The sequence below is a fragment of the Gasterosteus aculeatus genome, chromosome 13 (assembly GCF_964276395.1).
Source record: "Gasterosteus aculeatus chromosome 13, fGasAcu3.hap1.1, whole genome shotgun sequence".
NCBI lineage: Eukaryota > Metazoa > Chordata > Actinopteri > Perciformes > Gasterosteidae > Gasterosteus > Gasterosteus aculeatus.
Window position 1 is genome coordinate 18,877,462 of NC_135701.1, and position 25,483 is coordinate 18,902,944.

A 25,483-nucleotide genomic window follows, 5' to 3' on the forward strand; every position below is an offset into this window, starting at 1 on the left:
ATTCTAAGGGGTCTTTCTTATTTTCCTTTCTATACCTCCGTCTCTGTCCATGAGGAATTGCTCTTCACACTTCCCTGCATCTGCTGCCACCAACACACCAACTCACTCTTAGAGACACAGTCCAATGAACCCACACACACACACACACGCACACATGTGACCCCAAAATCCCACCCACAATTCCTTGAGTGCTCCATCTTATCCCTCCCGCTCTTGCGTTCAGTCCGTCTCAGCTTCTTCCTGGTTCTCCTGAAGGGGAGCGTAGGAGTGCAGCCGATTGGACGGAATGAGGGACAGATATTGAAGACGGGGACGTACGCGTAAGCCACTAAACACATAAAGAGGCAGATAAAGCAAGTATGGTGGGGAGGGGGGCTGTAGTTGTAGTGGGGGAGAGGTGGTGCTCAGACCATATCTGGGGAAATGTGACTCCGCTGACCCAACGACAGGGACATCAATCAACAAGTGGAGGGTGCATGTGTGCGTGGGAGTGTCGGGGATTATTCTACCAGCGGTACACGGAGTTCTGCAAACACTCCGTGGACAAGGACAAACTAGAGGTTACTTACAAAAAAAAAAAAAAAAAACTGCTACAAAGGTTTGACATGTCAGGCTGAATACCAATTAGCTGCATGAGTCAGCGACTGAAGAGCTCCGGCGGAAAGCGATGTTGTACCACGCTGCTTAAAAAGCGCACAAATCTGCTGTTTCTAACGGTAACGGTAGTTTTTTAAATCTGGGGCCGTTTATTTTACCATGACAACGCACCACACAAGCAGGCGCCTTGAACTGGGCTTCATAATGTCCAGAAAGCTCTCAGGACATTAGCATTAGCATTATGATTTTCAACTAAATGTTTTGAAACGTACCACATTGTGTTGGCTGAGTAGTTTTTTATTACAGTGCCTCCAAATGACACATTTCCTTCATTTCTATAAAAATAGAGCTTCATTTATATAAACGAAGCTCGCGTTCATTCGCATTGTTAATGTCGAACAAAGCTCACGGCCGACTGTCATTTCAGTGCAAACTGATGCGACCGTCCTTCGACCGGCGGTGAGAACCGAGCCGAAGAGTCCTCACAACTTTGTGTTTATTTTGAACAACGTAACAAAGCGCTCCCTGAGAATACCGTGACATCCTCGTGGGAAATCATTGGAGTTCCCCTTTAATAATTAAAAAAACGTGCACCATTACGGAGAGATTTTGCCGGGTGGGACACGCAGAGACAGACGTAGATAAATAGAGATAGAGAGACCAAAATAAACTCCTGCTTGTGATGAATGTTCAGCTCAAAAATAGAAAGCTCATCCCTCTCTCATCCTCTTTCACCATATTACCTCTCGCTCCTTCCTTCCCTCCACATTTCACACCATCCATGTCTATATATCTATCCATCTGTATGCCCCCCCCCCCCCACGTCTCTTTCAGATAGTGGGCCATCTTTGTGATCAATGGCGTTAATTCTTTTCGGGGAAATTCTCCCATGATGGATTTCTGCTCTGAGTCTTTTTATTTTTCACCATGTGGTGGTGGAATGGGGGGAGGACCGAGAAGGGGGGCAATTTACTTCTGGATAAATGCTTTGAATGAAGCACAAGCAAACTGATGTTTTGATGCTGAAACGCTTGTCATTACTGGACATCTTGTTGTTGTTTCGCGGGAAAGCAGACGTGGAAATATTTGGCTTTATACCGCGTGCTCGGAATGGCAAATTTACAAGGAATGGCTGTTTGTTCAAGTGTGCAAAACAACCTCAGCAGAAGCAAGACAAATAGTGTGACTGGCAATGAGGAGGGAACAGATGGAGGGAAGCAGAGAGCGGAGAAAGAAGTAGTTTGTACACGGTTCCCATATATGGAAGAAAAATTGGTAAAAACAGCATTTTGACACTTGCTTCTGCATTGAATTGCAACCCTGCACCACGGCAACGCACGTAACCACTTATTACTTAACGTAAAACCAAAAGTTTCATGTTTGGGTTTTATCGGTGCAACAAGCAATGTTGGTGCAGCATTCAGCTGGTCCTACCCAAAAGATTCTTTTGTGAAACAAAGCCCTGTTCAAATATGAATGTGTTGCCTGTCTAATGAAATAAAAGTCAATGTCAATATATAACCAACACAATATCAGGCTGAACGGATATCGTAATCACATCGTGGTATCCCTCCTTTTCACTGGAAACCCATCTCTCTTTTTCTTCCTGCCCTACACGCTCCAATGTCTTTTGATTATTGGCTTTGTGTGTGTGTGCGTGTGTATGCGCGTGTGTGTGTGTGTGTGTGTGTGTGTGTGTGTGTGTGTGTGTGTGTGTGCGTGTGTGTGCGCGTGCACCTGGAAATAAAGCAGGATAGGCATTTTTTTTAGGCGATGAAGGATCACAGATGGGCCTTGTCAAATCTCTCTACATCTGGCTTTGTGCCTTTCCAATTTTTCATACCCTCCATTTTTCATACCCTCCATACCCTGTATCCACATTTACGCCTTTGTTGAACCTTGCATGCACCACTACAACAATCCTCACAAACACTTAGAGATACTTTTACACACACACACACACACGCGCGCGCACACACTGAAGCACTGTGCAGCAGGACACAGCGGGTTGGGACTCCTGCTGTGGTTGGCGATTGCCAAAGTCATGATGCCAGGTAATCTGGACCGTGCCAAGTTCAATGGTGGCCAATTGCACACTGGTTCTTGGATGCCAGTTTCCAGAGAGCCTATTGGGCTGATGTCATCTTGTATTTTTATTATCCACACAATAATGATGTCAGGAAAAAAAAAACACACTTTTTGAGCCACAGCGTAGGCTTATTTTTCCAGATTAACATAACAAAGAGTCAAAAGTATAAAAGGGTAAAGAAAACATTTCACATCTGTTTGAAAATCATCATAATAAATATTTAAAAAACTACGACCTGAGATTAAGGGGAGAGTTTTGTCTTTTAATATTCCATACAATGTAAGCAATTCCACCCAAAGGTCAACTTGCGTCTGCATGGAAAGATTTGCATGAGCGTGAGCGTTGCCTGTCTGTGTGTGTCAGCTGTCCGGGTTCGAGACATATGCTTCGTGAGACTCCCGTGGACACACACAGACACACATGCAGGCCTCAAGGACACCCACAATGGGACTATGTTAAAAGCTAACATGGCTTACTGAGGCTAATGTTTTCATGTATTTTGCCCACATTGAATAATTACCATCTGAATTTGAAAAGTCTCTGTGGCTCCGTTTCAACGAGCCCTTTTTGCATGTGACTCTGAATTGCTAAATATGGACGATAAGCTCCAAAACATGAAGAGGATGTCACCTTGCAGACAAAAACATGAAGCATAGTCGGCGACTACTCCTGCTGGATTATTTTGTAACTTTTTATATGGATGCTTATCAATTTAAAGTATGTAAGAAGCCATTTAAGCTGTATATTTTACCCCACGGTCAACGTGAAAGAAATGTGTCTAAATGTGGTTTGTTAAAGTTCCTTTTTCGTTCGCTTTTGCCAGAATCCATCTCAACTTTCCTACAACGTAGTTTACATTGTTCAGTACACGATGTTGGTTCAGGGCGACATATTCGTCTCTGAGTGGCAAAGATTCCCCTGCAGAGAAGTTGATTGGTGGTGAAGTTCATTCAGTCATCCTGTGTAAACTGCCAGTCACTCTCTCTATGTACTCTGTGCCCCCCCATCCCCTTCCCCCCTTTCCTCCGTCTTCAACCTCTTTTTTCATCTCACTCCATTTAGTTTCTCCTCCTCCTCCATCTTAATACGTTGCACTTCATGCTCCTCTCCGCTTTGTGTTTCTTTTTCTATCTCCCGCCCCGTCTGTCTATTTAACTCTCTCCCTTTTTTTTCTTCTTTCTGTCTAACCCTAAACCTTTTTTATTTTTTATTTTTTTGTATGGTGCCCACGCACCGTAACCGAATCAGCCTGCTCATTCATGTTGCACTGAGGTATCGCTTTATTTTGGCGCTATTATGTTTTTTCTGAAGTCGCCTCTGTATAACTTGCCCGAGACGGCGCCACGCGGTCCCACCCTCATTATATTTTCACACTTGGCTACCCTAGGACACATGGAAACGCACACTCACTCTCACTGCATGTGTGTTCTGTTTGTGCCAGCGCTGGTTCCGCGGTGTGTTCAAATGGAAATCCTATTCTTCTACCGTGAACAGCACTTTAAAAAAACAATTCTGTGGCAGTAGCCATTTAATTTAGCCATGTTTTATAAATGCTATTTCTAAAGTAACGCACTTCACTTTAAATGTAGAAATGTTACATTACATTACATTACAGTGTTAATGTAAATGTAATCTAATGTAATGTAACAATGTTGTGGTAACCTGTTAAAAACGATTAGTGACTCCCAGATTGTAGAACTACTCCGTCCCTTATGTGTGTCCCTAAATACCAAAGGTTTTTTGTCAGAATGCACGTCAGTCCACGCAGTCTGACTCAGGTGCATAGTGTCCCGAGACATAATGTAATTAATAACACAATTTTTGGTTTGGTGCATGAGCGCTACTTCCCATCGTAAAAATCCTTTGTTCGTTTTGACTCGTGCACCGACCTTCTCTCTCACCCACAGAAGACGTCTCGCTTTTAAGGTTACCTCCGTTGTTCTGAGCATCTATTAGTGACGGGCTTTGGGTAAAGTCAGTGGAAAGCCTGGTGCCCGGTCTAGAGGAATAACGTGTGAAATTTGAAAACAGAGGCAGTTGCAATTAAAGGCCCTTTAAATAGTCTTCAAGTCTTCTTAAACACTAAATAAGCAACAGTCAAAGTAAAAAAGAAAAGATGTCCGATTTACAATCAGCCGAAACCCTTAAAACGTTGTCTTTAAGGCAGTAAGAAAAGGACTGATTAAAAAATCAGAGGGGAAATAAACTAATTGTGTGTTAATGATAAAAAAAAGATGATTCTAAAAAGGGCTTTAAACTGCATTCAGTTTAACAATGGCAGTGTTACGCTGACTAAACCTACAAAACCTGACCGTAAAATCACTTTTCCTAACATTTACTGAACCAAAATATAATTCATTTTGGCTCCTGTTTGGCTAAAGGTTTGCAATAAGCGATCATTTGGGTGGTGTGGCGCCATCACAATATGATGCTGACAAGCCGAACAGGGGATGAATAACAAACATTAAGTGATGGAGGATAAAGTGTGGGGATCAAAATGTACTCAGCTCAGTCGTTGTAACTCCCCGTCCTCTGTGAAAATGAGATACTGCTGTACAAAAGGTAATCCAGGCTCCAAACTCCCAATCTTTGTGAAATGTCCAATAAATACACCAGAAATGAACAAAAACTAAATGTAAAAATATGGAAATAAGATGCATGTTATGTATATGTATATATATGCCGTTTTTTTTATATAGTGCAGAGTCGAATGGGGATTTTAAAAAAGCGATGCATTAATGTAGAGCTGACAACTGAGAGCTGATGTGTTTTTTACCCATTTTGCGTTGTGCAAAGACACCATGTACTGCAGTGTACACGCTGTGATGTATGTATGACCTGTGAAAAAGCTGATAGATGTATCTTTGTTCATATTAATGTGTATGCAATAAAAATGCATTTCACAGGTCAATGGGTCTCAGATTTGACTTCATTAGTTGATTTGGAATTCACTCAGACATTTCATTACTTTTTAATGAAAGGTATCATTTTTTTTTTTTTTCCTCTTTTTTTCTCCTCAGTGTCTGAAAGCCAATCGGGTGCAGCAGGAGTCGGACCAGGGGGAGGCGCGGACTCCTCCCAGTCCCGCTTCTCCTCCTCGGTCCCCACCTACCTGCCCGTGCAATGCCAGCTCAGTGGTGCCGAGTCCGCCTTCTTTCTGCGAGAATCCAATCAGGACGTCATGCGAAATGGCAGCCTGTCGTCGCGGACCGAGCCCTTCTTCCTCCACCAGCTGGAAGCGGCAGCGGCCGCCTCGCAGTCCCTGCCGGGCGTCAACTGCAGCTACGGGAACCTGAGCGTCGAGCAGCCAATCCCGGTGGAGCTGCTTCAGGGCCCCTCCCCACGTCTGCTGCCGACCACCAACCAGGTGACTCTGAACTGGAGGGTCAAAGGTCAAGTGGTGGTGCCCAAAGTTGGTTCGACACGCCCGTGGATACAGGTAGTTTATTATTTTTTTTATATGTATAAACCTTTTAATGCAATTAAATAAGGCTCTAGGCTGCACATATACTTGATATGCCAATCCTGTACATTAAGCACCACCAGTGATGAGAGCATTTAATCTATGAGCGTAGCCGATTCATTTAATCTCGATGTAACCGTTGACTTGGTGATGAAAGACGTTGAAGCTGCGAAGGGTTGAGAGATGAAGGCCTGTGAGACGCCCTGTCGGGTGGCAGCTCGCCCCGTGGGTTTCTCCCTGCCAGCGACACCTCTCACATTTCACTAAGTAATTTGATCTTTAGCTGATGTAAATACACTAATTAGTGCTGCTTGGAAGCGGACGCTCATTAGCGCCTATGCAGAAATATTTCTGCACGAGGAGAAAAAAGAAGGGCTTTTTTTTTTTTAAAGGAATACAGCTACTACAGAATTAGTTTTCTTTTTCATTTCCGGACAATTTTCTGAGTAATAATTTCACCTGTCATCCACACTGTCGGAAAGAGATGGTTTTCTTGACAACTATCTTATTGGCCCGGGCTGTTCCTCCGCTAATCGTTTCCAATTTCGACCACATCACCGTCCGCGCTCGTTTCCTCCCCAGGTGCTGTTTTATCTGGTGGGGCGGCGCTGGGACGAGCCGGACCCGCCTCCTCAAGCCGTCCTCCCGTGTGTCCGAGCCGTGGCCGTCCGGGACGTCAGCGAAGCGGCACCCTCGGCGGGCTGCCGGCTCGTGGGGCCGTCCGGCATCTGCGCTGTGCGCCTGGAGATCCCCCCGGCTTGGTTTACGCCGACGCAAGTGAGGAAAAGGCCCCCCGAAGTGACTCTGCCATCACTGGATGTGTATTACTCCGTCATACCGGTGGAAGAGGCTGGTCAGGAGTGTCCCTCCGCCGTCAATGAGCCTTGGAGAGGACAGAGTGCAAACGCGGGGCCCCTCGGAGGCCCCGGGACGGGACTCGGGGGACAGTGGAGCCCCCTGGTGGCTGGGGGTCTTCATGACATGCTGAAAGCTGGTTCCGTGGCAATGACCGCGGGCCCGGTACCTGCCAAGGGAGAGAAGTTGAGACTTGATGAGAACGTGGAGGTTCTGGTCCCCCCAAGCCCGATTCGGCTCGGCAAGACGGTGGTGTTTGGCGTCTACATGAAGACGCTTTCCAACACGGAACAGTTCACATTGAGGTGGGAACACAAATGCTTTCAGAATGATTTATCTGGCTTGGAACTTGTTCTGTCTTTCTGTCTCTGACTAATTTCCATTTTTCTTCAGTTTTCGTTTCCATAATTTTATTTATTTTCCTCCTCATCTCCTGTCTCCGCTCTCACTGCCGCCTCCCGAGGTTGACGGCTGTCACCTCTGTGTGCTCAGCCTCTTCCAGGAGCCACCAATGCAAATAACAACCTCATAAATATTCATGAAGGATCCAAAGAGAGAGGAAAGCACACAGAGTGTGAAGCGTCAGAGGGAAACGGTGACTGCGAGGGACTGGAGGGGAAGCGAAACCAGGCGCATTCAGTTAGAGCCGATGCTGGTTACTCAAACTGAACGGTGGTACCTAATAGGCCTCTGAGGTGAGCTTTGAGAGGTCGACCCACACGGTTTCCCGCATAACCAGCACCTGGATATCAAGAAACAAACTGATTTTTGGTGTCCTGGCTGAAAATGAGTTGACAAATCCTGATCTAAGCTAAGCATCCCATCCAGCCACATCGGCTCACTGAGGATTTCAGGCTGTCGGATGACAGATTTATCGTTTTTTACTGTTTGGAGAACATCCCAGCACACAAAGCTTTGAACACTGGTATAGAAGACGAGCAATGGCGATTTCAATTCAACTACAACTAAAACGACAGATGCCAATGGGCTTTGATATGTTTTATTGACACATTTGTGTCAGTTAAAAGATGCAGACAAGTTTAAATAATTACTAACAGGACCGCAGTCCTGCATCTGTCTGTGCACAAACATTCCTGAGGTCATCTGGCGACAGTGGAGGAAACTAACAAGTGGCTAGAATGCAGCTCCCAGAAGCGCTACCTGCTGTTAAAATTCACACACACACACACACACACACACACACACACACACACACACACACACATCCATCCCCGCTCACACAGAAGGGTGAAATAAACACCCTCCGCGCACAATTTCTCTCTGCCATGTTTACGCACACAAACTTCTTCCCACTCCAAGCGTTCAAAAAGATGTTTGCTATCGTATGTGTGTGCATTTTATGCACAGACACACACACACACACACACTTACAAACACACAAATAAGTGATGAGGTGGCCTCTTTGGGTCCCTGTCTTCGTTGTACAACACCCCCGCTCTGTGCGCGCATGTGTGTGTGTTTGCATGTGTGAACACATACATGTGTGTGTTGTTCTGCTACAGGAAGACATAACTCCTTTATGGCACCAGACTCCCTTCAGCTCCTGCCCTAGTTTATTCTTTTCTATTTTATTCCTATATTTTATATGCCGGTCGTCCACCTGTTTTTCCATTCCATGTGTGTGTGTGTGTGTGTGTGTGTGTGTGTGTGTGTGTGTGTGTGTGTGCGCCCATTCTACCTGCAGCTTGTGCCCTCTGCTTTGCAGCATACAGCCAATGGATAATCTCCCATGTTAGAAGCACAGTCAGACATGTAATAAGGCTTAAGTGGATCTCATTCCTGTGTGTGTGCGTGACACATAATAAGCCGTGAGTGTGCTCCATCACACTGAGGTGATGTGATTATGTTAAACTACTGAAGAGATGGAGGGACACGGGACTAGGCGACGAAGATGAGTGAGGAAGAGGAAAAGGCCGCTCTTCTGCTCTTCCAAGAAGCAGAGATGGAAGGTCGGAGAACTGGAGGCAACAGACGCACCAAACGGCCCGGCTCAAACGTGCACCTTCTGTCGCTGTATGAGCAGACGGCCTGTCTGCTCAGATGGAAACGCCGCTGTGGACGTCTGAGGCATTCGATACCGATCGCGTCTTCTTCCTCCAATTTAGTCGCATTTTGAGTTTAAGGCACGTCAATGACTTTGACCACCTTGATTTAAAACCGTGTTATTTAATTCGTCCTAAAGTTAAAGCCCATCACAGTTGTCCGCGGAAAATTCTCTGCCAATACTGACCTTCATTTTGCCGAAGTCGAATTGAACACATTTTGTTTTAATTTTCACTGCACTTCTTTTGTCATTGATTATTTCCACAGAGCCAGACATTGAAACAAGATTTTTGAATACACGCTATTTGTTTCGTATTCATCTATTCAAACCACTAGAAGTAGGCCATTGGAAGAGAGTGTGACTTTTGTCCTCTTGAAAAACGAGTTATTTCTCTGTGAAAAGGGTCACGCCTGCATGAAACTACAGTACAGAACGCAAATAAACACATTGTCTTTCTTTGGCGACCGAGCGCACAATGCTTACAGCCACACATTAGAGATTTAAAGCCACAGTCACACTCAAATGAAAATGAAAGTTAAACAATTAAAACTTGTTTATGGCTGAGAGAACACAGATGACATATGAGACGTGTGCTAGACGAGTGTGTAATTGGTTTCTGACACTGGTGCTCGGGCTTAAATATTAATAAAAATGCCAAGATAAGGGGACAAACTTAAATGGTTCTTTGAGACCTTGCGGTTAATTAAGAACTACTAAATAAAAGGAAGGTGTTTTGCACTGTTTTTAAATCAAGATGTGCATTTGATTTATTTATGTTATTTTTCAGGGTGACATCAGATAAATACAGAATCTCAATTATTAAAAAAAAAATTCCAATGCAGATGCTCCTGCCGCATCATGGAGAATGTATATTACTATATGTATGTAAACATATATACTATATTTATATACATTATCATGGATGCTGAGGTGCAGACCTTCTCACTGCACGGCCTTACTTCCCTATCCTATATACTATCCCTAACAAGAGGCAACAAGTGGGGCGTTAAAGCGACAAAACACTGAGATCACGGCGCCCAGGTATCAGATACGTTTGGTAAAGAGCGGCAGGTGGACATCAGAGACCTTCCATGGTGTAACGGACATGAGGTTGACTTCCTGTGGGCCAGAAGACAGAATGACAGAACACTGCTTGATTCAGAGGACAATGGTTGTATTTAAGGAAATGAGCGTTTACAGCGTTTGTAAGCCGTGTTCGGCTAGAAAATCCAACAAATGCCATTAACGCTAAACCCCACTTTCCCTTTCACACGTTAAGCAGAAATCAGGTGTGATGGCTGTGTCCCGTGTTGTTAACCTGAACGCCGTCTTTTGGAACTTTTGGAGAAAACACTTCTTGCGCTCCGGTTCAGTGAGCAACTTCAACCATAAGTATTGAACACGTTGTTACAATCCGTGGAACGTCTGTCGTGGGTGTTTGATGCGTTTAATCTATTTTTAGTTGAGTGTTTGTCAGCATTGGAAATACTAACCGTGAGTGATCAGTAACTGTCAGGATCCGGGTCTCTCTCTCTCTCTTCCCCTCTGCCATATACATTCAGTGACACACTCATTTGCCCATTAGTCTCACCTCTGCACACACACCCACTTCTCACATAGCCTTCCCATCCACCTGCCGCTCATTTCAATCAGTGGCCGCGCCGTTTGCTGTTACACCTGTTTCTCGTCATGTCTAATCACCCTGTCTATATCTTGCATGTGTTCCCTTTGTGTCTTGTCGGATTATTCTTGTGAGTCAACCCTTCCCCTGTCCAGCAGCCTCAAGACCTTCTCTCTTTGCGCACAGCCAAGTCTTGCTCGTCCGGCCTCCAGCGTCGTGCCTCAGGGGCTGCATCCTGCGGGCTCCTGTCGAGCTTCGTTCTCCAAGGAGGAGATTCCCCTGTCCCGAGGATTACCTTTCGTTTTTCCTTTTGCCTAGCTGGTCTCATTGAGAATACATTTTTGTTCTATGTTTTGCCGTCGAGCTCGGCTCGCTGTTTCTGTTGAACATTAAAACCCTTATTTTGTGACCTCCCTCTGCGCGTGGATCTTTGCCGCCCGTTACCGTGACCGAACGTGACAGAATAATCCGACCACACACTATGGATCCAGCGAGGGAGGAATCCTTTGCCACTGCCGTTGAGTTCCAGGGAGCTATGCTGGGTCGACACCAAGAGGAATTGTCGGCAGCCAGGCAGGCCGTTGAGAGCCTGGCCGCTCAGGTGAACGACCTCTCTATGCGCCTCACCCAGACCCGTTCCGAGTCTCCATTAACACTCTCTCACTCGTCGTCTTCGGAGCCTCGCATCAATAACCCCCCGTGTTACGCTGGAGAGCCGGCGGAATGCAGAGCATTCCTGACGCAGTGTGAGGTGGCCTTCTCTCTGCAACCGCGAACATATGCTGAAGACCAAGCCCGCATTGCCTACGTGATTTCCTTACTAACTGGGCGCGCCCGTGAATGGGGAACCTCAGTTTGGGAGGCTGGAGGTCCCTGCTGCAGACGCTTCCCCCTCTTCAAGGAGGAGATGATAAAGGTATTTGACCAGTCAGTCTTTGGACGCGAGGCATCGCGTCTCTTGACCACCATTCGTCAGGGGAAGAGGTCCGTTGCAGACTTCGCTATCGAGTTCCGAACTCTTTCCACTACCAGCGAATGGAACGAACCCGCCTTGGTGGCCCGTTTTTTAGAGGGGTTGAACATCGAACTCAAGGAGGAGATTTACGCTCGTGGGTCACCAGCCGACCTCGACACGCTGATCGAGCTGGCAATCCGCCTCGATCGGTGCTTTCAACAACGGCGACGAGCCCGCACTGCTGCCCCGACACCTCGAGAGTCATTTCCCCCTTTTGCTCCCGAACCTGAGCCCATGCAGCTGGGTGGCATCCACCTCCGGCCGGAGGAGAAACAACGCCGCCTCTCTAACAGACTCTGCCTTTACTGCGGTGCGGCGGGCCACTTTGCCGCTTCCTGTCCGGCAAAAGACAGAGCTCGCCAGTAGACAGAGGAGTACTGGCGAGCGCGGCGGTGTCTTCATCCTCACCCAGATCCCGCACCACTCTCCCCGCTGTTCTTCGGTGGGCTGGCTCATCTGCCTCCTGTCCGGCGCTGATTGACTCGGGGGCGGAGGGAAACTTCCTAGACGAGAGATGGGCGCAGGAACACAACATTCCCCTGGTGGATTTAGAAGAACGCACCACCATATTTTCTCTGGATGGTGGAACTCTAGCTGAGGTCCATCAGGTCACCAGTCCGGTGAGTCTGACTGTCTCCGGGAACCACCAAGAGACTATTTCTTTTTTTGTTTTTTGTTCCCCCTCTTCCCCCATGGTCTTAGGGCACCCCTGGCTTGTCCAGCACAATCCCCATATTAACTGGGTCAGGAGTACTATTTTGTCTTGGAGTCTTTCGTGTCATGGTAACTGCCTAGTGTCTGCCATCCCTGCCGTGTCTTCTGTCTCTGTGTTTCAGGAGGAGCCCGGTGATCTGACTGGCGTACCGGAGGAGTACCATGACTTGCGGGCGGTTTTCAGCCGTTCCCGGGCCGTCTCCCTGCCGCCTCACCGCCCTTATGACTGTAGTATTGACCTCCTCCCTGGCACCACGCCTCCCCGCGGTAGGCTATACTCCCTCTCACCACCCGAACGAGAAGCGTTAGAGAAATATCTCTCCGAGTCGCTGGAGGCTGGGATTATTGTTCCATCCTCTTCTCCTGCCGGTGCGGGGTTCTTCTTCGTGGAGAAGAAGGACGGGTCGTTGCGTCCTTGTATTGATTATCGGGGGTTAAACGACATAACGGTCAAGAATCGCTACCCCTTGCCCCTTATGTCATCAGGGTTCGAGATCCTACAGGGCGCTAGATTCTTCACTAAATTGGATCTGCGTAATGCGTACCATCTAGTTCGTATCAAACCGGGGGATGAGTGGAAGACCGCGTTCAATACCCATATTGGTCACTTTGAATACCGGGTCCTTCCCTTCGGATTGGCCAACGCCCCCGCCGTGTTTCAGGCACTGGTGAATGACGTCCTGCGCGACATGTTAAACATCTTCGTATTTGTTTATCTGGATGACATTCTAATCTTCTCACCCTCTCTCGAGTTACACGTCCAACACGTCCGTCGAGTCTTACAACGCCTACTCGAGAACCGCCTTTTCGTTAAGTCCGAGAAATGTGTCTTTCACTCGCGCTCGGTTACTTTCCTTGGGTCCGTGATCTCCGCTGGGGGAATCAGCATGGACCCCCAGAAGGTACGGGCGGTTCTCAATTGGCCAGCCCCGGAGTCTCGCGTTGCTCTCCAGCGGTTTTTAGGATTCGCTAATTTCTACAGGCGATTCATTCGCAATTTTAGTCAGGTGGCTGCCCCCCTGTCCGCACTCACGTCGACCAAGTCAAGGTTTTGTTGGTCAGAACCGGCACAGGAGGCTTTCAACCGTCTTAAAGGTTTATTCACCTCCGCGCCCATTTTAGTCACTCCGGACCCCGCAAGACAGTTTATTGTTGAGGTTGACGCCTCTGACGTAGGGGTTGGGGCTATTTTGTCGCAACGCTCCTCCCGTGACGATAAGATTCACCCGTGCGCCTTTTTTTCGCACCGGCTCTCACCCGCGGAGCGAAACTATGACGTCGGCAACCGGGAGCTCCTGGCTATCCGGTTGGCTCTGGGGGAGTGGCGGCATTGGCTAGAGGGGGCCAGCGTGCCATTCATTGTTTGGACCGACCACCGGAACCTCGAATACATTCGCTCCGCTAAAAGACTGAATGCACGGCAGGCCCGCTGGGCTTTATTTTTTGGCCGCTTCGACTTCTCCATCTCGTTTAGACCAGGTTCAAAGAATGTTAAGCCTGATGCCCTCTCCCGTCAGTTCGGCTCCACGGAGGATGCCTCAATCCAGGAGGGAATTGTTCCCCAACACTGTGTGGTCGGAGCGGTGGTCTGGGGAGTTGAACAGACCGTTAAGAGGGCCCTTGCGCACGCCATCAGACCTCCTACTGCCCCCGAGGGGAGGTTGTTCGTTCCCGAGAGCGCGCGAAAGTCCGTACTCGAGTGGGGCCATGCCTCTAAACTATTCGCGCACCCCGGCGTAAAGGGCACTTTAGCCGCTATCCGTCAAAGATTCTGGTGGCCCACCAGAGAGCGTGACATACGTAGTTTCGTTGCCTCTTGCCCTGTCTGCGCGCAAACTAAATCAAGCAACGCTCCGCCGGCGGGTCTCCTCAGACCCCTTCCCATCCCATCGCGCCCGTGGTCACACATCGCGTTAGACTTCGTTACCGGTCTCCCTCCATCCGCCGGCAACACAGTTATCCTGACGGTTGTCGATCGTTTTTCTAAGGCGGCCCATTTTATTCCACTTCCCAAATTACCGTCCGCCCGTGAGACCGCGCAGCTTATGGTCGATCATGTGTTTAAGATTCACGGCCTTCCCTCGGACATTGTGTCTGACAGAGGTCCCCAATTTGCCTCACTGTTTTGGAGGGAGTTCTGTCGACTGATTGGGGCTTCCCCCAGTCTGTCGTCCGGATTCCACCCGCAGACCAATGGGCAAGCCGAGCGGACCAACCAGATTCTCGGGCGCATGTTACGCAGTTTGATCTCTCAGACCCCGGCGTCCTGGGTAGATCAGATCTCCTGGGCCGAGTTCGCCCATAATTCTTTACCCTCCTCCGCAACCGGTCTGTCTCCTTTTGAGAGTTGCCTCGGCTATCAACCTCCACTCTTTTCGTCACAGGAGTCTGAGACTTCTGTCCCCTCCGTTCAAGCTTTTATTCAGAGATGCAAGCGCACTTGGAGGAGAGTGAGATCCGCTTTATGTCGCACCAGAACGCGCACTTGTAAGGCTGCCAACCGCCGCCGTGTAAAGGCACCCAGATACGTTTGTGGGCAGAAGGTGTGGCTCTCCACTCGCAATCTGCCCACACGCGAAGGCTCTCGGAAACTCATGTCTCGCTTTGTCGGTCCTTTTTCCATTGTTAAGGTTTTTAACCCGGTAACCGTCAAATTAAAGATGCTCGGTTCGTTACGTCGGATACACCCAGTATTTCACGTTTCGTGTCTCAAACCTGTCATTCGTGCACCCACCCGCCCCGCTCCCCCCCCCCCACCCATTGACGAGGTGGACTCTATTTATAGGGTTCGCAAACTTCTGGATGTTCGTCCCCGAGGGCGGGGCCGCCAGTTCTTGGTGGATTGGGAGGGGTACGGTCCTGAGGAGCGGCAGTGGATTCCGGCCCGGGACGTCCTGGACCGCTCGCTCATTGAGGACTTCTACCGGTCTCGCCAGACTCCTTCCTCGGAAGCGCCTGGGGGCGCTCGTTGAGGGAGGGGTACTGTCAGGATCCGGGTCTCTCTCTCTCTCTTCCCCTCTGCCATATACATTCAGTGACACACTCATTTGCCCATTAGTCTCACCTCTGCACACACACCCACTTCTCACATAGCCTTCCCATCCACCTGCCGCTCATTTCAATCAGTGGCCGCGCCGTTTGCTGTTACACCTGTTTCTCGTCATGTCTAATCACCCTGTCTATATCTTGCATGTGTTCCCTTTGTGTCTTGTCGGATTATTCTTGTGAGTCAACCCTTCCCCTGTCCAGCAGCCTCAAGACCTTCTCTCTTTGCGCACAGCCAAGTCTTGCTCGTCCGGCCTCCAGCGTCGTGCCTCAGGGGCTGCATCCTGCGGGCTCCTGTCGAGCTTCGTTCTCCAAGGAGGAGATTCCCCTGTCCCGAGGATTACCTTTCGTTTTTCCTTTTGCCTAGCTGGTCTCATTGAGAATACATTTTTGTTCTATGTTTTGCCGTCGAGCTCGGCTCGCTGTTTCTGTTGAACATTAAAACCCTTATTTTGTGACCTCCCTCTGCGCGTGGATCTTTGCCGCCCGTTACCGTGACCGAACGTGACAGTAACTCCCTCATTAAAAGCTGTCAGCTTGAACCGGGTTCTGTCCCTGTTTAGGTGGCTAATAAGCGAGATGATTACCAATGATGGGGTTCGTGTGTGTGCGTGTGTGTGTGTTTGAGACATTGTGAGACATATAACTCTGACAGATTAAGACAGAAAACATTTCTTTTCCTCTGCTTGTGTCTCATTTTATTCACTGTTTTATTCAACGTTATTAGCTATTAGTTTCAATACATTTATTGTCTATGTGTGTGTGTGTGTGTGTGTGTGTGTGTGTGTGTGTGTGTGTGTGTGTTTGAGACATTGTGAGACATATAACTCTGACAGATTAAGACAGAAAACATTTTTTTTCCTCTGCTTGTGTCTCATTTTATTCACTGTTTTATTCAACGTTATTAGCTATTAGTTTCAATACATTTATTGTCTATGTGTGTGTGTGTGTGTGTGTGTGTGTGTTTGTGTGTGTGTGTGTGTGTGTGTTTGTGTGTGTGTGTGTGTGTGTGTGTGTGTGAAGGGATTAGTGGATATTTCCTGGGATCAGAGGGCAGATGTACTTCTAATGAGCAGCTAGTCCTCTCTGGCGGATACACCCAACTCCTCTGTGTCACCACACACACACACACACACACACACGCACACGCACACGCGCACGCACACACACACACACACACCATAGATCCAGGATGCCTTTAGTCCACAAAGCTCTAACATCGATTTGACCTCAAATGCTCTGACAACACCAAGGACGGAGAATCCATAGTTTTAGCAGCCGTGTGTGTGTGTGTGTGTTTGTGAATGTTTATGCAACCTTTTAGAAAGTAAACGCACAGCGTATCGTGCAGCTGTTTTCCTGCAGCCTGCTTTATAAGTACACATATCGACATCCATCTGAGTTTTACCAGGTGACGGACAATGTCGACCGAGTTCTGTTCTTTTGTTTTTCCTCAATTTTCTCTTATTTGGATATTTCATCTGAAAATGAAAAACTGTCGTTTTTGTATTACTAATTATAAATATCTGTTTGTGCCTGTGTGTAATCCTCATGGTGATCCACATTTCAGGGTCTGCTGTTCATGTTAACGCAACCAAAGCCATCTTGAACGTGATTGGTCGACAGACTCAGACTTAAAGCATTACATTACATTACATCACATGTCATTTAGCTGACGCTTTTATCCAAAGCGAGTTACAATAAATGCATTCAACCATAGAGATACAAACTCAGAAGAGCAAGAAACAAGAAAGTGAAATTTCCTCAAATAAGCCAATTTACAATTTTCTATAGATAAGTGGCGTTATAACTACAATTTAAGTGCTACAATTTGTTAGTCTTTAGTCGAGGTAGAGTCTGAAGAGGTGTGTCTTTAGTTAGCGGTGGTAGATGTGAAGGCTCTCTGCAGTCCTTGTGTCTTCAGAGAGCTCGTTCCATTATTTCGGACCAAGGACAGCAAACAGTCGTGATCTAGTCGAGTGTTTTGCTCTCACTCAGCGTGGTTACATGGATTCAAATAACTGGCTTAGTCGGACTGAAATCGAATGATCTGTTTCATGTAAACACCTTTGTCCGACTATGTGCGGTCCGACTACCATCCGACTAACACCCCTGGATAACTCGATCCGATCCAGTCGATCCAGTGTGACTATTGCGGCATGTAACGGTGAATCGGATGAGGAACTGGACTTTGCGTCTTTGCGCATGCTTGAGATCCCGACGGCGTCTTCTCTCCGTTATCAATGATGTAGCTTCGCCTTGCTCTCCGTTCGCCATCTTTCTCGTAATGTTGATATTGTTGTTGTTGTTTGTTGTTGGTAGTGGTGAAGAGGTCAAGCGGAAATGGCTGTATCACAACTAGTTGTAATGAAAACAGCGCCACCTATCGTATCGGACATGACATGCTTTCAGCAAATGATTCGATTTATTCACTGCCATGTATATTGGGATAATAGCACCTCCGCCCGAGATAGCACAGATAGCACAGTCCGACTAAGCAAAGATTCAAATTATACCATCATGTAAACACACTGAGTTTGAATCCCATTAGTTAACATGTCCCAAAGGATTCCCTGCTACCATGCGTGCTAATATCAAGTGCCAGAGATACAATCGAGGGACGCATGAATGTCTCATCACTCAATGTGAAAGTCAATTAATCTTATTCTTCCCCCCAAATAATACATAGACATCTAGTCTAAGTCAGTGTCTCCCGGCTTTGTCCTTTTCTGTGCATGCATCTCTCTTCTCAGCAACTCTTTTGTCATTTTTCTAAGCACGGTAATTTGTCAAATGTTTTTTTAAATAGTTGTCTCTGATATTCCCTCGAGAAGAGGAAAACACACACAGGCACCGACTCTCTTCCTCTACTTGACCCACTCAGTCACTCTGCCTCTGTTCATCCGGGCTGCGCCATCATTCTGTCTGTCTAACCCTTTCTCCTGCTTTCTCCCCCGCTCCCTCTCAAGTCCCTCATGAATATTCATACGGGTTGTTATTTGCATTGCTCGGCTCCTGAAAGACGCCGAGTACACAGAGGTGACAGCCGTCAACCTCGCCGCGGTAGCCGCTGTTTGTGTGTCTTTGGGGCCTCTGCGCCGTGTGTGAGGGCGATACAAAATACAGCAAGTGGACGTGGAAGAGGAGAAGACAGCAGGACTTGTTGTGCTTGGACTGCAAATGATTCACACCATCGCTGAAATTCTAATTAATATGTCTCAAGAGTTTTTTTGCTTTGTGAACCCGGTTATTGAAATGACTTTGATCCACAGCGTATTTAGCTCATTTAGCTCGCTGTGTGTCGTCTCCTGGCACTCTTCTGTGCTCCTCTTCTCTGGGCTCCTCATCCCTCTGTGAGTCCCGCTCTGCCAGCACTAGTTTGGGGATGTTTCAAATGCAAATGCCCGGCCGGGTCCTTGTGTTTATTGTCCGTTGCTGTCCCTGCTAGAGGAGCCCCGAACAGGACTCCTGTCGACTGAGTGTGTGTGTGTGTGTTTGGGCATTTACCTCTAAGTTACCCCAGGGGATGAGTTTGTTATTATTCTAACAAGCCGGGGGAAAGAAATCCCTCTCCTGCAGGTTTTCACCCTGGAACTCAAATAACATTTTTATTTTCTGGGCCTGAGACCCGGGCCCATGAAAACATGTTGTCTGTTTTATTATTGTGGAATGAGGCTGCAGATGTTGCTGTTGTAAAGTCACAATTTGTACTGAACAACGGCTCAAGTGCAGCTGCACATTGGCTCCGTCTCCACAGGGGGGATTTTTGGAAGTTACATATTGTATGTTTTTCTCTTTTTTTCATGCGATAGATTTATTCCTTTTATTAATTGTTATAGATGTTACATTTTTCTGCTGCAGCACAGAAAACATACCCGCTGGTTTATCTCTCTCTCTCTCTCTAAGATATTTATTCTGTTTTCTGCTTTTTATTAACGACCAGAAGCCAAAAAGGAAACTTTTTAAAATTTAATTTTTCATCTCTAAATGTCAAAATTCGTCTTATACCTTGTTGCCATGAGCACATTGTCTATCTGCTCCACACATATTTTTCTTTCCATCATCTGTGCTTCCAGTGATGCGCTCTCTCCTTTAGTTTATACAAACTTGCAGTCATCAGTACCGCTTCCTGTTTTAGTAAATCTCTCTATTCAGTCTGCACAGCAGGAGGCCTGCAGCCGCCGACTGACGAACAATACGACAGTTTCCTGTCTGAGTGTGTGTCTGTACAGTGTATATTTATATACATATATGTATATGTGGGAGTGTCTTTGTCACTGTGCTACATTATATTTCTGTCTTTCTGTCTTATGCATCTTACACTGTGGACACTGTACGAAAGGGTTGATTCTCAGAGATCCAAGACAAGTACTTTGACAATTTAAAAAGCACGTTTTTCCAATCTTCTCCTTGCAGAATAACATGCTCGATCAATTGAGACAGTCCCCTTCTCCTCTCTCGGCCGCTATTCAGCTATTGAATGCTGTCGCTTTTAGCCGCTGAGCCGGTGGACACCATTAAAAGGGTATAGACATTTTTTGTTTTTCACACATATGATTGCTCACCCACCATGACAGTTATGTGTTGTTACAGAAAGTGCAGGCCCAGCAGAGTAGACAAAAACAAACAAACAATAGAATCATCTTCTACGCCTCTCGTGTTTTACTGGCGTCTGTTCCTCAAATCTCTCCCCAAAGAAGACGCCGCATTATCCGGCAGAATATGCGACAGCGATGGATGAGTGCTTAGAGTTCAGCTAATCTCTGTTTAAGATTTCCTATCAAAGCCGTCCAATGATGCGTTCCAGTTCGTCTTTTTAACTGTGAAATCTCAGAAAATACCAACAGCTTAAAATAAGGCCATCATTGTTCAGTCCACGCACGCTGCATCCACACAGATCCGTTACAGTTTGGTGGACCCTCAAACTAAATTCATAAATCCTTCATGGAGTTCCTCGAGGATCTCATAAAGGATCTCACATCAGCGCCGATGCTTTTCCCTCCTGTCTTTGCACCTTTTTTTTTTAAGGTCACGGGGCTTTTCTGTCGCAGGGGCCCCGATGCTCTGAACCGTGTAACCTACCGGGCGCCCGTACTGTTTTGATCGCGGATATTCGAGCTCACTCCGCCGCCGCGCTCGTTCTCAAGTCACTCTGGACACGATCGTGTGAAACTTTAATGGTTACGTTACTTATTAATGCAGGAATTGAAGATCCCCTGAAGCCCTTTTTTAGAAAGCGCTGGCGTGTCCCAACAATCACACACATCTGTCTTATTGTAGCCCCACTGCTGCTGTCAGACACACTCCCATAACATCCCATTTGGGATCAGATCTTTTGCTGCTAGCTAATTCAAATCCAAAACGGGCTTTATTTCCGCAAAACGCTGTTGACCTGATCAACAGCAAACGCTTTTCACTCAATCAGTGGCCTTCGTTGAATCAGTGCACCGCTCTCTGTATTTAATATCGACTATTTTAATGTCTGCTCCTGTTTGTGTCTCTATTTATCGTCGACGTTAATGCGACGCAGTGTGGCCTTGATGGGCACTTAATTGTTGAAGTTAAAGTGAAATCTCATTTGCAGCAGATGCTTTCCACTGCTGGGGTATGGTTTGAGTTGCTGGCTCCATGATTGACCACCACGCTCCGTGCCCGCTCCTTTATCAGTGCTAATTTGCCTGGCTAATCTCCCATTAAGCTCAGTGAGAACATTAGCCTAGCAAATTAGCACTGATGAATGGGCCATTATTCAGGGGGAAATCTTCTTGCTTCCTTTTGCGAGTTTCATTTTTAATTTTTTTCTCCCCGTTTCTCCGTCTTTATTTTCAACTCTGCCCTTTTGTTCTTCCCCAACTTGTTGTTCCAAGTGACCTACCTCACAGTTTGCTTTCGCTATAATGTTTTAGGAATGTTTAAGACACTTGGTGAAACACGATGAATATAAATTTCAGAAAATTATTCCAAAAGCAGAATGAATACATGAATAGGTAAAGCGCATTGCCATCCGCTTGCGCCATGTGAAGGACTTATGCATACACAATTATCACTGGGTGCTTCAAACCTTTGTTGCATGAGCTGCTTGTTGTAAAAACAAAGCAATCCCCGATGCCTCGAGTCTATTTTCTATCCCCCTTTCTTCTCCCAGTAAAACCCCCGGTATTCTAAACTTAACAGGACCTAACAGGAAAAAAGATCCCAGTTGGCACACGTGCAAACACACGCACACACATACATGGTGTGTGTGTACGATCCTGTATCTGAAGAACGTGCAAATGGCAATAGAGCCGTGTGAGAATCCGTACAAATAAAAGAGCATATAGATACACGTGTAAATGTTTTGCAAAAACCAGAGGCAGAGAGGAACAGAAAGGGGAAGTGAAGCAGCATCCGTCTCCTTTGTTCCATCAAAACTACTCCTGTTACCAACTAGTGGTCGGACCTTCTCCCTTCGTCTGATTATCACTTTGCCCACCTTGTTTCTTATAATTATGTTTGTCTACTCTCTCGCTCTCTCACTTTACCATTCATCCTAATTAGCTTTTATCGTGTGTGCTATAGTTAGCTAATTAATGAAAGTAGTCATCTTGCGATTAGTTTCCACACACCCTTGTGGAAGGACTCATCTTTGGCCATGGAACACGATCCACATGGATACCTTACGCCCACACACACACGCACACACACACGCACACACACACACACACACACACACACACACACACACACACACACACACACACACACACACACACACACACACTTATACTCCCACGCTTTTTTGTCTTCTTTCTGAGACTCGGCCACCCATTGTGTGTTTCCTATTGTAATATATACAAATATAAAAAATATTTTAAAATTGTTTGAAAGTTTAAAAAAAATTATAATTTGAGACATTTGGTAATTTTTTACTCCCAATAAAACTGCTAATATGATTTGAGTAAAATTGACTGGACAGCTGTTTCAAGGCTGTTGAATTAAAATTACTTTCTTTTTCATGTCCAGGATCAAGGATAAGTTTTTATTAAATCAACATGGTTTAGAAGTCCTTTCAGTGCTTAAAAATGAACCTTGTTAAATTTGATTTCCAACAGGCAAACACCTGCTGTTGAGGATGATGATATTTTCTTCAGGGCTCATAGTATTTATGTCTGGCCATCCTTGGCCAGATGGCGATGTCTCCCAAAGCATTTCAGTCTATTTTTCTATTAAAGACATTACAGTCACTCCATGCTTTTCTATTACATCTGTTACATTACAAAAAAACAGACATAATTTTCTTCATAAAATGTGATATGCACAATCGTGATATTTGGGAAATAACTAACGGCAGGTTACAAAACAAAAAGCTGATACAGTTCGTATTGGTTCACCTAATGAAGATTTCAGAGCTAATGACATTACGGGGAGCCACTACATTTCCAAATTAATAGTGAAAGCAGTATGTGGTAAAAGTCATCTTGAGGCCACTGACTTTTCTGCTTGGCTGATGCAGAGTGCCGATGCTTGACCCGTGCCAGCGCGGCGTTAAGGCCTGATGTAATGTAAGGTAATTGATTCAGGTCGGAGGGATCACACCAACAGGGGGGCTGAAGCTGCGTCTTTGAAATTCCAGTTTGCGACAGCGGGACGGCGTCTGGCCTTGAGTGCAGCCTCACTAACTTAATGTGTGTTATTGAAGCATCTTAAGCAGAGCGATAGCTCCAATTAGCCGACGTTGGCCAGCATAAGCGACCAGCAGCCAGGAGAAATAAGGCCGTAGTAGAAAACCCCCCGAAGCTGAAGGAAATTCGGAGACAATGCATTTCATTGCTAATGGACTCCATTACTCTTCTGTGCCATTTAGACCTTCTTTCAAAAGCTACATATTCTACTTTAGATGCACATGTGCACACGTGCAGAGACACGTATCCCCACAGGTGTGCAACAATACAGCACATTGTTCTCCATTTCAACATCCAGAGGAGGTTCCACACGTAAAAATGAGCTCATACGATATGCAGTGTCCTTCTGCCATTTTTTTTTACAAAACCAGAAACAACTCAGAAATGGCTGAGTTGTGTGTTTCTTTTATCAGACAGACATTGAGATATAAAGGAAGAGAGAGCGAGAGGGACAGAGAGACAGTAATGAGCACTCCAGTGGAGAGCGATAAGAGAGACGCAGGGAGAGCTGGTCTGCATAATGAGTCCTCCAGCACGGAGGTGGCATGTGGGAGGGATGGAGGGGAACAGAGAGGGAGGGATGAAGAGCTCTATTCCAGTGGAGAATAGAGAAAGCAGCAGAGGCACATTGGATCACAGAGAATGGCCTGTAATGAGTTTTCTAGGGGACGGCTAATGTGGCATTGAAGTAACTTGTCGGAGACAAAAAAGAATAATGTAGTACTGGAGTTCTTAAGTAATTAAAGTATTTGTATACAAGCTTGAATGAACAGTGAACAGAGGGAATAATTAAAAAGTGATATCAAAATGGTCACTGCTGGAAAAAAAATACAGCTTTTTTTATCAGCAGTATGAAGTATAATAACCAACAGCAACTATTTGAATGGGAAAATCTCTGACTCTTGGTAACACAGAAATGTACTAATCTGGTGGTTACTAAACCTTTTTGTCTGATTTTGTTGCATTTCTTTCACTTGAAAGTTGCAGAAAAAGGGCCTTTTAACCATTTCTCAGCATTTTAGCAGTTTTGACTTTCCTGTAGTGTTACCGACTAGTTGTTGCAAAGTCTGAAAGAGCGGCAGATGGCGTTGAGGTTTTACAGCTGACTCAGGTGTGTCCCGTGCAGTAGCTGGCAGTTGTTTCGGTTACGGTGCAACGTGACAACAGCTGTACCAAATTGGCTGAGCTACTCCACGACCTTTTCCTCGTGCCCCCTGCCGACGATGGCCTGCGCTAAATCTAAAGAAAATATCCTACAACACTCCTAATCTCCTTATTTAGGGGCTTTAAATTGCCAATATTGTTGGCTGACTCATCCCAAAGTAACACCGTCATTTCAGCAGATTTACAAATTACACGCTCAAAAGTTTAGACCATTTTCTGAAAGGTTTTTGTTGCAATATACTGGTTGCCCCGTTCTTTAATAGCTTACCATTTTAATACGTACCTGGAGAAACTTCTCAAATAGTTTCCACTTTGTACTGTCATTACAGTTTAGGCCTCCCTCTGGGGCCGTTTTTGAGCGTAAACAGGACAGACTTCCCGGACGCCTGTCAGTACTGTGTACGAATGACTGATTGATAGCAAACACGCAAAACCACAAACTCACTTCCACTCCAGCCCCACGCTCTCCCATATATGCAATGTCAGTGTCAACAGATGGATGGGGCCAAGCCGCCGGGATCCCAGTGGTGCTTTAAAAGTAGCTGTAATAGGATGAGTCCTGTGGGAGGCACCAGTGGAGAAACATCTACAGGTACTGATGGACTCCAATGGCGTGGATAGGTGGAGAGAAACCCCCAAAATGTATATGCATGCTTGCACACACATGTTGAATATGTAACATGACAAATGACCCGGCCTCTTCCTCCCTCCTCCCCTACTGCTAGAGGAAGGTGCTGAGGAGGTTCAGGAAGGTATTTAGAAGTGGTGGAAACGGCATGCTGATGGACACACAAACAGAAGATAAAGTGGAGTATAATCAAACGTTAATCGCACATGCGTGTTTAGTCAAACCAGCTTCAAGATGCACACTTGCGGCGAGCTTCACAGACAGACAGCTGTGCAGTCATCAGCTTCCCAGCTGACCCTTCACTCAGTTTGTCAGTCATCCAAACAAACAATCAATCCATCCAATCCCACCAGTCAACCAGGCAGTTATCTAGCAAACCATTCTTTGAACCGGTTAGACACGTAGTCGCAGATGCAGGCCACCATGTTGGTAGATATTCCCACAGCTATGATTGAACATCCGTGAGGCACACAAGGTATAAAGGATTACTGGGATTGTGGGTCGTTTGAGGGGATGAGAGTGAGTCCCATGGCATTCGATGCGGAGTAACCTAAGTGCTGGATAGA

General features: G+C 46.4%; 1 protein-coding gene across 1 annotated transcript in view; it reads left to right on the forward strand.

Annotated features, from left to right (window-relative positions):
• LOC120830948 (transmembrane protein 132C) overlaps positions 1–25,483 on the forward strand; it is a 152,259-nt gene that overhangs the window by 42,059 nt on the left and 84,717 nt on the right. Inside the window, exons 2-3 of the mRNA XM_040195985.2 lie at positions 5,707–6,125; positions 6,732–7,309. Of these exons, the coding sequence (XP_040051919.2) occupies positions 5,707–6,125; positions 6,732–7,309 (997 nt within the window). The remainder of the gene's footprint in view (positions 1–5,706; positions 6,126–6,731; positions 7,310–25,483) is intronic.